The following is a 13211-nucleotide window of genomic DNA, read 5'->3' as shown; positions in this document are numbered from 1 at the left end:
TAATTCTAAAGCTATACCTAACCTTATTATATTTCCTAAAAATAGTCTTAATCTTACGCTTATCTTATCCTATTCTTATTGCTATACTTTATCAATGCTAACCTGTACTAGAGATATAAATGAAAGAAAAGAAAATTTCAATGAAAACAAATAATCAATGAAAACATATTTGCAAATATTCAAGTGCAAAACCTACAATTATAGAAATTCAAAATTCAAAATACAAAATGCAAACTTTTGAAAAACTTTTGAAACAATAAAATATAGTTACAAACTAACTTATGGAAATAACCCAATGAAAATAAGAGGTAACAATGTCAATCCAGTTTCAGCTTCTTGGGGATGCCCAGATATGGAATCAACAAAATACTCAATAGCTTTGACTGGTAAACTATGAACTAGAAAAAGGAAATGAAGTAATTTCCTGCATCATGTTTCTTGAATATTTTCCCTTTGAGCCTTTAAGATCTTTCTGGATGCCAAGAAGGAACAAGGCTCTGAAGAGCCAATTGGTGATGGTGTTATTGTCTACCAGACAAAATCCATGATATCGGGTTTGGTCATAAAAGTGCCAGGCAGAGGAAATTGATGGGCTTGTGCACTAATGATTTAGCAGCAAAAGTACCACATTCAGGGACAAAGTGTCAATCTGTCTTCAGTGATCCAGGATCATAATGGAGGGGAGAGAAATATATGCTAGAAGAAGAGAGAATGTTGATTCCTTCTTCATATATTCTCTCTTTTCTTTCTCCTTTCCCCTTTCCTTCCTCCAAGCTCTATGCTTTCTTTCTTTCAAAATTTTTACTAATATGTTTGAAGACATTTCAAATCAGCCTCTACTGAACTTAATAATCTCAGTCTTTTTCATCTTTCATCAGAAGTCTAATTGTCCATCACCCTTGAAGTTCCAAATTTAGATCTTCTCTGAGACCAAGCTAGGCTACAGTTTCTAGAAGGGTACATGGGAACTTTGAAAAATCAGCAAATTCACCAATTTTTTACTGCATGTGAGCAATTTTCAAATATTAATGACTTTTATGAAATCTAAGTCTACTGTTTCTAAAGAAAATTTTCTGCGTTTGGGGGATACATACAAGAAAGTATGAGATAATTCATTTCTGACCTACATACAGATAACACATAAACCACTGAATGAAATAAATATCCCTTGACCTATTTTCAGAATGGAAAAAATGAATGGTAATAAAGAGGAAATTGTTGCCTAAAATGAGGAATGAAAGCCAGAGAATTGACAATAATCAATGAACAGTTTTGAAAGCAGCTACCAGCCTCAAAGAGATAATAGAAAGTTTGTGCCAAAATTCCCCCTTTTCTCATTAAAAGAACAGATATTCCTTTCATTTCCAGTTTCCATCAGAGAATAAATTCTTTTTAATTTCTCATAGCTTTGTTATTTATTATAATAGCTGACATCTAGGTAACACATTAAACATATTACCTCATTTGATCCTCACAACTCTGTGATGTAGAGAAAGGTGTCTATCATATTCCTGTTTGGCAGATGAGGGAATTGAAGTTGAGGAGGATAAGTGACTTCCCAAGGGTAACCCACCTAGTCAATGTTGGATGCAGGATTGCAACCCAGTTCTTTCTTGGCTACAGGTCTGTCTCCTTTCCCACTGCACCAGGGGTGCCTCTCATTCACCTTATGCTTGTTGGTTAATGATTATTTTGTTTTTAACTTCTTAGACTTGAATCTCCAACTAGATCTTTGATAATGGAAGCACCCAGAGGGGTCCAAGTGAGCGCAGCTGCAGGAGACCTCAAGGCCACCTGCAGGAAAGAACTCCATTTACAATCCACAGAGGGGGAGGTGAGTAAGGACAGGGCAATGAGAGGCTCTATCATAGAAAACTTTACACCACTTAGGAAACTATGCCCATACCTTTTGGGGAGTTACCTCAAAATATACATGTGTACAAGTCCTCATAAAAGTCCTGTATGGTCAGTGCTGTGAACATCTCCATTTTACAGATGAAGAAACTGAGTATGGCCTCTTTTTATCACTAAGACTGAAAGGAAGTATGTTTTTTTTTTTCAACTGGAAGCAAGGATTGATCATTTAATCATGAGAGGTAGAAGTCAAGTTGGATGAGGCAAATTAGGAAAATTTTGAGCCCTTTGGAGAAGAGGGTCTCAGAGTGTACAGAGGAGCACCAGTGACACTGGCCAGCTGAATACAAGAGAAGCATGCTGCCACCCCAGACTGAATGTCATCATGAGCAGTTGTGACCTTTTGTGGCTCACTGATCCATTTAATAATTAATCTAGGTGGCAGAATTGACTGCTCTACTGGGACTGGGTGAATTTCTCTTTTCCCTTCCTCTGTCTCCTTTGTCCCACCATTGCCTGGTGAACTAGCATCACATTCATTTAAGTCTTCATTATTTATTGTCTATGCTTTTATAATATAATTCTTACTTCCAGATAAAGATAATCTGATGTTTATTTCATTTTGAGTGTGACCAAATGACTAGGCTACAGTATGGGAAAAGATAAAGAGGAAGAAACCCTGAACAAATATCTTTTGTTGTTATTCACTCATATCTGACTTTTTGTGACACTGTGGACCATAATGGAATGGTTTAACATTCACTTCTCCAGTAGATTAAGGGAAAGAGGTTGAGTGACTTGCCCAGGGTCACATAGCTAGTAAGTGTCTGAGACTAGATTTTAACCCAGATCTTCCTGACTCCAAGCACAGAACTCTATCCACTGAGCAAGCTACCTACTTTTTATACCTAGATATACATATTCAAAAAACTCTCTCTCTCTCTCTCTCTCTCTCTCTCTCTCTCTCTCTCTCTCTCTCTCTCTCTCTCTCTCTCTCTCTCTCTCCTCTGTTTCTTTTCCCTCTCCCTCTCCCTCTCTGTCTCTCTCTTTCTCCCTCCTCTTCCCCTAAGGGCGTTCTTTCACTTTAGGACAGTACTAATAGTCTCTTTGTCACTTCCACTCATTGATCCCAATTCTGTCCTCAGGAGCCAAGTAGAACAAGCCTAGGCTCTCTGAAAGTGAAAGCCATTCCAGTATTTCCAATGAGTTGTGAGACCTCTTTTCCACTCCCTTTAGTCTTTTCTTCTGCAGAGATGTTACTAAAAAGACCAGGAAAAAAGATGACCAGGGTCACCAAAGTGATGCCTGAGTAGAGGAATAAGAGGATGGATTTAATATCTGATGTGAAGTTAGGGAGAAAAAGATGCAACAACTGAACAGCCATAGTGGGTGTTAGACAAGGAAGCCTCTAGTGTGACAACAATGTTGTGGACACAGAAGGACAGGATGGGGGAGCCCAAACAGAAACAGCAAAGTTCAGAAGAGAAATGGGTTCTGGGAAAAGAAAATAAGGTATTTTTCCCCAACACACTGAGTTCAAGATTCCTACAGAAAGCCCAATTTGATATGTCCATTTGGTGATATGAAAATGAAATTCACAATATACACAATAGATGAATATAGAGAACTATGAGCATAATATACAGAGGTGAGGAAACCATGGAAACTGATAAGATCACTAAAAGAGGAAATTAAGAGGACCTAGTACAGAGCTATGAAGTAGACTCCAGATTTGGGGCTATAAAATAGATGATGATTCATCTAAGGACACTAAGGAATAGTCAGGCAGATAAAAGAAGATCCTTGAGAGAGGAATGTCAAGTAAGGTTTTTTATTTTTTAGTTTTATTATAAGGGAAAATTAGTGTGTTTGTAGGCATCAGAAAATAATCCAGGAGAGAGGAAGAGATTAAAGATTAAAATAGTACACTGAAACGATTGTGGATAAGAGGAAGAGATGGGACTGGAGCAGTGATAATAGAAGAATATCTGGCTTTTAAATCAAGAAGAGGGACCTCAATAACATAGAGCAGTGCTGGCCAATGTTATCAAAATCAGGTGCCCAAACTGAACTTTCAAGCTGCCTGCATTACTCCAGGGGGAGGAGGAAGGAAGTGCTCTCATTTGACTGCTGGGCAGAGGGGCAGGGCATGTGAAAAAAATGTCCGCAGGCACTGTGGAGAGGGAAAAAGGAGCAGCCCTCCTGACATGGCACCCATGCCATGGTTTTGCCAACACAGACTTAGAGCATTCCAGGAAGGCTGGAAGGTTGACATAACTCATTCATTTCATTCTTCTCTATAATATCTAGTTGTGCCACATTCAATTTTAGATATGGAGATTCAAATTTAGCCTGATATTCTAATACAGTCCTGACCCATGTCAAATGTAGATATGGAAATATATGAGAAAGACACTCCAGAATACAGACAGGAGACAGAATACAGCGTCCCAAGAAGTACTTCCTTGACCTTTCCCTAATCTATCTCCATCTCAAACACACATGGGGTTCAAGTCTGTTGAATCAGTTCTAGAATTTTGTAGTCCTCTTTTGTGGATTAGTGAGGGATAAGCAGGCTTAAATTAAGAAGTGGTTTAGGGAAGTATATCAATAAACTCCTCCTTCTTGGCTCCCATTACAAATGGGAAAGCCTTATTTACTTGTACCCTGATTTCATCAAAATAGCTTTTAGAATGTTTCTTTGTTCTCTTTCCCTTCCTAATTCAAACAAAAATTAAGCCCAGATAAAACATGCTGAGAGGTTAAGTGATTTATCCAAAATCAGATATGTAATCTGAATCAAGGGTCTCTTTGTCATTTTCTTTAGCTGGGACACTTTCATAATTACTATACATGCTTCACTCTTTCAAATGTACTGCAAATACTATCATCATAAGAGCTCTATAAATATTAAATGACTCATTGGTAAGAGGTTGGGTTTAGTTATTTCCCCGTGATTTTTATAAAGCCCAAACCACATGGTTGCTTGTTATGATGTCCTAGGACCAAGTGTACAATACATGATTTGCTAAATTGAAATATTACTGGGAATTCATGATGATTGTCCCCTTAACAGGCTAAAGTTCACCTGTTCGTGACTAAACAATATGTCCAAATTACAGCAGCAATATATTAGGGTACAAACTAAATGTATCAACATTATCTAATGGCAGACAATCTCTATGCCAATGAAAAAATAAATCTTTAGTCTAATCCAAATACAACTTGGGCTTTTTGCTGCCCTTTTGTCATTACTTCTGATTTCTTATAATAGTATTTGTATGTTATTTGAATTTGTATTCCTTTGTTTGATCTTTCTCCCAACTGGTTACAATAAACTTTAGTTTGGGATTGAAAAAATGAGATTAAGCCACAACATGCCTTGGAGTTGCAATCATGTTTCCCATTCTACCTCAGTGATACTCTTGTCAATTTGATCAGTACTTTGTTGTCCATATTCAAACATTTTTTTTAAAAAACCCTTACCTTCCGTCTTGGAATCAATACTGTGTATTGGTTCTAATGTAGAAGAGTGGTAAAGGTGAGGCAATGGGAGTTAAGTGACTTGTCCAGGGTCACATAGCTGGGAAGTGTCTGAGTTCAAATTTGAACCTAGGACCTCCCATCTCTAGGCCTGGCTCTCAATCCACCAAACTACCTCACTGCACCCTCAAATATTCTTTACAGTTTCCTTGTATTATTTCCTGAAGGTTTCTTTTATTTTCATGATATTATTGGAGATCTGTGGTCCTTATATTCTTTTATCTGTATCCTATTTTGAAGTTCAGGCACTTTTATAAAATTCATGTATTCTCCTAGCACTGTTGTCTTTTGTTTATCTCCTCCCAAATGTTCTACTACTTCTGTATTTAGTATTCCAAATCTGTTGATTTCTTTTTCAAGGTCTCTACTTTATTGGAAAGAAGGTCCCCTGTGTCTTCCAATTTCTTCCCTGTGGTGTTTATGTTTGTCTTGTTATCTTGTAAATTCAATTTTAGTTACTATATATCTAGCATTCAATTTTTTCTAAGATTATTGGGTTGTCGGAGTTTGCAAGAAACAACTACCCAGCCACTTCATGTATATAGATATGTAAATATAGATATATATCATACATATGCAGTGTATATCTGTATACACATGTATGTGAATGTATGTATAATAGGATCACCTTAAAATCCCCAATGAAAATGGTATCTTTTCTTTAGAGAATTCCCCGGTCCCCTTACCCCCAGACCTTCTCTAACACTGTTTGCAACTCTCTTATCATGCATCTCTTTCCGGTGATGTCAGATGCCATAGTTATCTTAGTTTCTGTCTTATCCATTTACTAGGCTGTAAGCTTCATGAGGGAAGATACTGTCTCTTATTTAAGCATTAAATCTCCTCCTGAGCTTTACACTGGGCATTACACACCGTTGACCTTAGTAAATGCTCATTAAATGAACAAATACAAAAATTAACTGTGCTGGTCAGCAAAATGTCACCTAAATAATATATCTAGGAAAATGAAGCAAGGAGGGATTGTATATTTGTGAATAAATTAATAACAATAACAATAAAAACTAGCATTTATAGAACACATTCAAGTTTGCAAAATATATTGAAATTATTCTCTCACTTGATCTTCACAACAACTAGAGAAGTCAGGTTCTATTTTTACAGATGAGGAAACTGAGGCTAAGAGAAGTTAAATGACTTGTCCAAGTTCACACAGCGAGTAAGGGTCAGAGGCTGGCTTTAAATTCAGGTCTCCCTGACTTATATCCACTGCACTAGTAACTGCACTGGGCTTATCTGGTTGCAAATATACAGGCATGCGTGAATGCTTCAGAATTTTCTTTCATGAATGTTCCTATCTGGTGATTGATCTGGCTGCATAGCAAATCAGTAATCAATGACACTCAAAATTCTAGTTAGGACAAGGCTGAACACCGCTATGTCTTTCTGCCCCATTTACTGCCAGCAAGGCTCAAGGATTTTTGAGTCAACCTGGCACCATTTACATGTGATTGTGACCCAAGGTGAGTCACTTAACTCCTCAGGACTCTTAGAAATTCTTTCAGATTGAAAGTTTCAAAGAAGGTGCCAGCCCCCATTGGCTCCTGAATGGTTTATTATAGATATCCTGGCCCTGACTCAATCAAGGGTCTACTTAAGCCCTATTTGTATGCCATGTGATAGATAGCCAGCTAGAGAGGACTGACCACTGAACTTTCTTGATCTAATGCTTCTACACCATTTACTTTGATTATAGGATCATAGTGGTTAGAGCTAAAGAGATTCTAAAGTTCCTACTATCCAAAGTTCTTATTTTGCAGACAAAGAAACTGAAGCCCGGAGAGAATCATGGGAGTACAAGGGACCAAAATGGACACATTGTCCAACTCATGCTTGAACAAAAATATTCTAAACAATATGCCCATAAATGTTTATCCACAGTTGACTTGAAAACCTCTGGGGAGATGCTGTTACCTCTTGCAATTACCCATTTCACTTTTGTGTAGTTCTCATTATTAGTGGCATCTTCTCTACAGGGAGCCTAAATTTGTCCCTCTGCAACTCTCACCAATTGTCCCTACATCTGCTTTCCAAAGTTAAGCAGAATGAGTTTTATGCCTCTTCTATATAATGCTTTATCACACACTTCAATGGATATTAAGATGGCATGGTCACAAGGCCTTCTAATGTGAGGGCACTTCCAGCTTAACAATGTTAAGAAAACACAGATATTGTTAGCATTTATTTTTTTATGTATCCTTAATTTTCCTCGTGTCCCTCTCCCTTCCCACTTCCAGAAAGGTATTCCTATATAATAAATAACATGGTTTTTTTTTTCTGAAGGGGAAGAAAAAAACTATCAAACTATTCCAAACATTGAAAGAAATCTGAAAATATTGCAATATTCCACACCCATCAATTTTCCAAATCTGCAAAGCAAAGAAAGAAGGTGCTTCCTCGGGGCTATGTTTGTTCTTTGTAATTTTGCAATATTCATTTTAGACTGTTTTATAGTTGTTCTTTCAACTTATGTTAAGTTATTACCAAATATTTAATTTTCTTGACTCTTTACTTTATATCAGCTCACATAAACTTTTTCATAATTCTCTGTATTCATCATATTTATTGTTTCCATTATAGTCATGTACTACAAATATTTTTAGTCAACCCTCAATGAACCCTATGTTTCCCTTCTTTTCCTATCACAAAAAGCATTTCTTTAAATATTTTGGTGTCTATGAAGAATTTCTTTTAATCAATGACCTCTTAATGGCAAAAGTTCTAGATTAAAAGACATTTTAATAACTTTATTTCTATAACTCCTGATTTCTTTCTAAAATGGTTATATTAATCTATAGTTCTACCAACAATGACCTGGAATGCTAGTCTTCCCACAGTCCCTCCAGTATGGAACATTGCCCATCTCTTGTCATCTTTGCAAATTTTCTGAGCATAAAAAGTAACTTCAGAGATGTTTTGAAATGCATTTATCTTGTTTCTAGTCATTTGGAAGTATGTAGCTGATAATAAATAGATTTCAAGTCTTCTTTTGAGGACTGTGTTTCTATCCTATGAACACCTTTATATAGTAAATAGTTTTTGGTGAGAATTTCTTCTTGAAAACTTTCCTTCCCTTTCAGTCTGGGTTGCCTTATTGTTGTGGGATTTTTTACCCAGTTTTTCCAAAAATCAGATGTCCATGTCTGACTATGCCCAGATTTCCTCCTCCTTTAAAAAAAACTCAAGTTCTAAGATGGAATGGTAAAGAGCAAGGAAGAGCTGGCAAGCAACTGACAAGTTCATTTGGTATCATTTGGTTGTCAAAAGAAGCCTTCCTCTAGCATATCAAGAGGATCCCTTGTGATAATCATAGGGAAGGACATAAACAAGAATCATAGAGGTTGGACAGGTATTAGAACAAAGTTCTTAAGGGTTCTACCATGTCCAGAAACATTAAACTATGGTTTCTTTTCCTCCTAGATATTTTTAAATGCAGACACCATTCGTCTGGGAAATCTGCCCGTGGGCTCCTTTTCAGCTGCCCCACCAAGCTCTTCAGGACCTCAACAGACTGTGTATGAGCTCTGTGCCTGTCCCAATGGCAAACTGTACCTTTCCCCAGCCGGAGTGGGTTCTACGTGTCACTCCAGTAGCAGCATCTGCTTGTGGCACTGACACACCCCTGATGGCACCTCACACCAGAATAGCCTTCCCTTCCAGGCCGTCTGCAACCCAGTTCTGCTGTCTGCCTCCCAAGGAGTCCCAGGCAGAGAGCCTCAGTCAAAGCTATTCAATAGGGAGACAGCACCGAGGTTTGGGGGGACACTGTTATCTTCAGCAGGAAATCCAGATCCTTCCGTCCCCCTGGGTGTCTTTGCTACATGGAGGCAAACACATGCTTTAAACTTTGGCAGGACCGGGATGGAAACTGCACGTACATATGTGATCAAGAGACATTCCCTCAGTATCCCATAGGGAGACACATCGGGAATCGGGAAACCCTGTATGATAACTAACACTACTGTCTGAAAGCACAATTTTCCATTCATATTTTTGGATGTAAACTTTTATCCATAATTTTAAATATTGAAAGCATTATGTAATGCTTGCTTTACTAAACAAATTCAATACATGGTTTTTAAACAGAGAGAGAGAGAGAGAGAGAGAGGAGAGAGAGAGAGAGAGAGAGAGAGAGAGAGAGAGGGAGGGGAGTGAGGGAGAGAGAGAGAGAGAGATTTGAAGGAGAGAGTAAGAATCCTGCCCTGAGTTTTGTTTCTTCCAATCCAATCCAATATGTTATTCCTCTTTTTCAGTATGTTCAGAACTCTGTACATTATTTTGAGTGTGGTCCACAATATAACCTGTAGCAAGTTAATAATGCTATCCTGCATAAGATCTGAATGGCCTTATGGAAAATTTATGTGGCTAATGCATGTGAAGTGTTTGCTTTCATTTGAACATCTAGTAAAGCAAGACCTCCTGATGGTGTGGAAAATGGACATCACGCTTTTAAAGTCACAGAGTCATTAATCCTCATTAACACAAAAGAAATGTATGATGTTGGGAACTAGTGAACTTCCAATGGGAATGGAATCCCAGTGTTTCTTATCTGTTCCTGTGCAAGGTTTCCAAGTAGTCTCATTAAATATCCATTATCTGATAGGAGAGAAGAAAGAAAGAAAGAAAGAAAGAAAGAAAGAAAGAAAGAAAGAAAGAAAGAAAGAAAGAAAGAAAGAAAGAAAGAAAGAAAGAAAAGAAAGAAAGAAAGAAAGAAAAGAAAGAAAGAAAGAAAGAAAGAAAGAAAGAAAGAAAGAAAGAAAGAAAGAAAGAAAGAAAGAAAGAGAAAGAAAAGAAAGAAAGGAAGAAAGGAAGGAAGGAAGGAAGGAAGGAAGGAAGGAAGGAAGGAAGGAAGGAAGGAAGGAAGGAAGGAAGGAAGGAAGGAAGGAAGGAAGGAAGGAAGGAAGGAAGGAAGGAAGAAGAGAGAAACAGAGAGAAAAAAGAAAGAGAAAGAAACAGAGAGAAGGAATGAAAGAGAGAGAAAGAAAGAAAGAAAGAAAGAAAGAAAGAAAGAAAGAAAGAAGAAGAAAGAAAGAAAGAAAGAAAGAAAGAAAGAAAGAAGAAAGGAAAGAAAGAAAAGAAAGAAAGAAAGAAAGAAAGAAAGAAAGAAAGAAAGAAAGAAAGAAAGAAAGAAAGAAAGAAAGAAGAAAGAAAGAAAGAAAGAAAGAAAAGAAAGGAAAAAGCAAAAGCAAGTTTTAACAAACATATCTCTTGACTCTGTTGAACCATAATTTACATCAAGGAGTCTTACTTTTACTGAGTCCTCTCTCTCTCTCTCTCTCTCTCTCTCTCTCCTCTCTCTCTCTCTCTCTCTCTCTCTCTGTCTCTGTCTCTGTCTCTCTCTCTCTCTCTCTCTCTCTCTCTCTCTCTCTCTCTCTCTCTCTCTCTCTCTGTCTCTCTCTCTCTCTCTCTCTCTCTCTCTGTCTCTCTCTCTGTTTTTTGGAATGTCTTTGATGGAGCTGTTCAACTAGCCTATCACCAGGATCCTAGACTTTTATCATTTTCCAATATTTAATGACTTTATTTAATGTGTACATCTTTAAAAAGGGGGTGGGTGGCAGGGGGACTCAGAATGTTGTCAATTAATTTATAAGAACCCTGCCTGACAAAAGTGTCTTGAAAATTGCAGGATTGTGAATGTAAAATAATATTAAATGTTTCCTATTTTGGAAAGGTGGTTTGTTTGACATAAGGTAAGTTGTCTGTTTTACATGTCAATCAATTTAAGTGGTCCCTGTTGTCCTTCCTGATGAGAGGTACCTGACTGCTTCTCTTGAGGTGGCTGCTTCCTAACATGGCCAGTAAAACAGAGATGATGCAAAGTGAAGAGGACAGGGTCACATTTCTCCAAGTATGTTCATATGTCACAGAACCTCAGATTTATTAGGGACCTCTGAGGTCTTTGGACAATGCATATCTGAACAAGAGCCTTCTCACCACACCTATGAAGTTGTCTTTTACTTTTGTATAAGTCTTCCAAGGAGGAGAAGGAATCCTCTCTTCCCAGAGGTAGATGCTTCTACTTTAGGAGAACTCTTCTATTAGGAAAGATTTACATCAAAACTAACTCTGTCACTCTCTCTCCATGCTCTAATGTCAATAGAGCAAAACTAGTCCCCATTATCAGATGAAAGCCCTACCAATATTCTAAATGCATCCCTTACATCCCCCCAAGTTTTCTCTCCTTTAGGCTATATCCCCATTTTTTTCACCTAATCTTCATGTCATGAACTCAAGACCTCCTCCTCTGGACAATGCCCAAAACACAAGACCTAGAACTCCTTTTTCTTTGGAATAGGGAACTACCCTGAAAAAGGAAATTTCTTCTAACACCATAAGTTGGCCCTTTCTCTTCAATGTAGAAAGTTGCCTAGAGTATTGCTATATTCAGTAGAGTTGCCAGGGTCACAAAGTCAGCATGTGTCAGAGATAAAATAGTCAATGTACTTCATGGGTAGCACCCACCAATGTACACAGTTCTCCAGTAGATGTCTGGCCAAATGGGATAATGGTGAGACTATAACCCACTTCATTATGGATATTATGTGTCTCTTCTTGTCACCTAAAAGTGCATCAGTATTGAGCTTATAATCCATTCATATCCCAGATTCCTTTTTAGAAGATCTGTTGGATCTGAAAGAAGCCATTTGATTGGACTACCCAAGCCTTACATTTATCCCTATTATAATTTCTATTATTAAATCTGAACCAGCATTGTCACCAGCCAAGATCATTTTGAATTCTGGCTATCATTCAATGCACTAATCATCTCTCTCAGCTTTATGCCATCTGCAAATCCAACATGCATATCATCAATTGTTTTATCCAAATCAACCCCAAAAAATGTTGATTTGATCAAAGAACCCAGAAAATTGTAAAAAGTCTAGCAACAATGTAAAGTTTTTGTCTTTTTCTTAATTTTATAGTATTTTATTTGATCATTTCCATGCATTATTCATTAAAGACAAAGATCATTTTCTTTTCCTCCCCCCCACTCCCCGTAGCCAACGCGTGATTCCACTGGGTATCACATGTGTTCTTGATTCGTAAAGTTTTTGTCTTAAATCATCTGGGTTAACTGTACATAGAACAAATTAAATGACTTATTTAATTCTTCCCCTGATTTGATAATTATCAAACTTTCACTTTACTTAATGCTACAAAAAGAGAGAATCACTTTATTTGGGTTTGATTTTATTGTCTCAAATCTACCTGGGTGCCAGGTGGAAAAGAAGCAGATTAAACAGATGCAATTACTTTTTAAAAAAGGAACAAATGATATTGGGATCAATTATTAATTTAATTGTAATCATACAAAATATAAACTAGAAAAGGTTGAAGCATTTCTGAGGACGAATTGTGACATTCTAGGAAAAAGATATGGTTACTTCAAAATAGATTTCAATTCAACTTTCCTGAATTTATATAATGAAAATGAGAAGGAGTCTAGCATAGTAGACCCTTGGTCAGGGTCGGAGTCCTGGTTCTATTTGTGACTTGGAATCAATTTGTGACTTGGAAAAGCTCCAACCCCTCTCTGGAACTCAGTTTCCTCATCTTTGAAATGAAAGACTTAGAGAAGATCCAAAATTTAATGATTTCTTAACTAAACTGTTGGGTTTCTGATAGTATATATGTGCTCCTTTGCTAATTATCACCATCCCAAAACATTCTCTTTTATGGCCCAATTCATCTTCACAATGATAGGATATGAAACCCTTTGGGAGGTTTCCCCATATGTAAGATGAGCTTAACAATGGCTATAGTACTTATGTCCCAGGGTTTAGGGTGGGAGAAGT

General features: G+C 37.3%; 1 protein-coding gene across 1 annotated transcript in view; it reads left to right on the top strand.

Annotated features, from left to right (window-relative positions):
- The window catches only part of SGCZ (sarcoglycan zeta), a 613518-nt gene extending 603496 nt beyond the window's left edge, over positions 1-10022 (top strand). Inside the window, exons 8-9 of the mRNA XM_001364245.4 lie at positions 1711-1834; positions 8836-10022. Coding sequence (XP_001364282.1) covers positions 1711-1834; positions 8836-9030 — 319 coding nt within the window. The 3' untranslated portion in view covers positions 9031-10022. The remainder of the gene's footprint in view (positions 1-1710; positions 1835-8835) is intronic.
- The last annotated feature ends 3189 nt before the right edge of the window (positions 10023-13211 follow it).

Source organism: Monodelphis domestica, chromosome 6 (assembly GCF_027887165.1).
Source record: "Monodelphis domestica isolate mMonDom1 chromosome 6, mMonDom1.pri, whole genome shotgun sequence".
Lineage (NCBI taxonomy): Eukaryota > Metazoa > Chordata > Mammalia > Didelphimorphia > Didelphidae > Monodelphis > Monodelphis domestica.
Note: the sequence above shows the minus strand (reverse complement) of the source record. Positions and strands in the feature narration are given on the sequence as shown.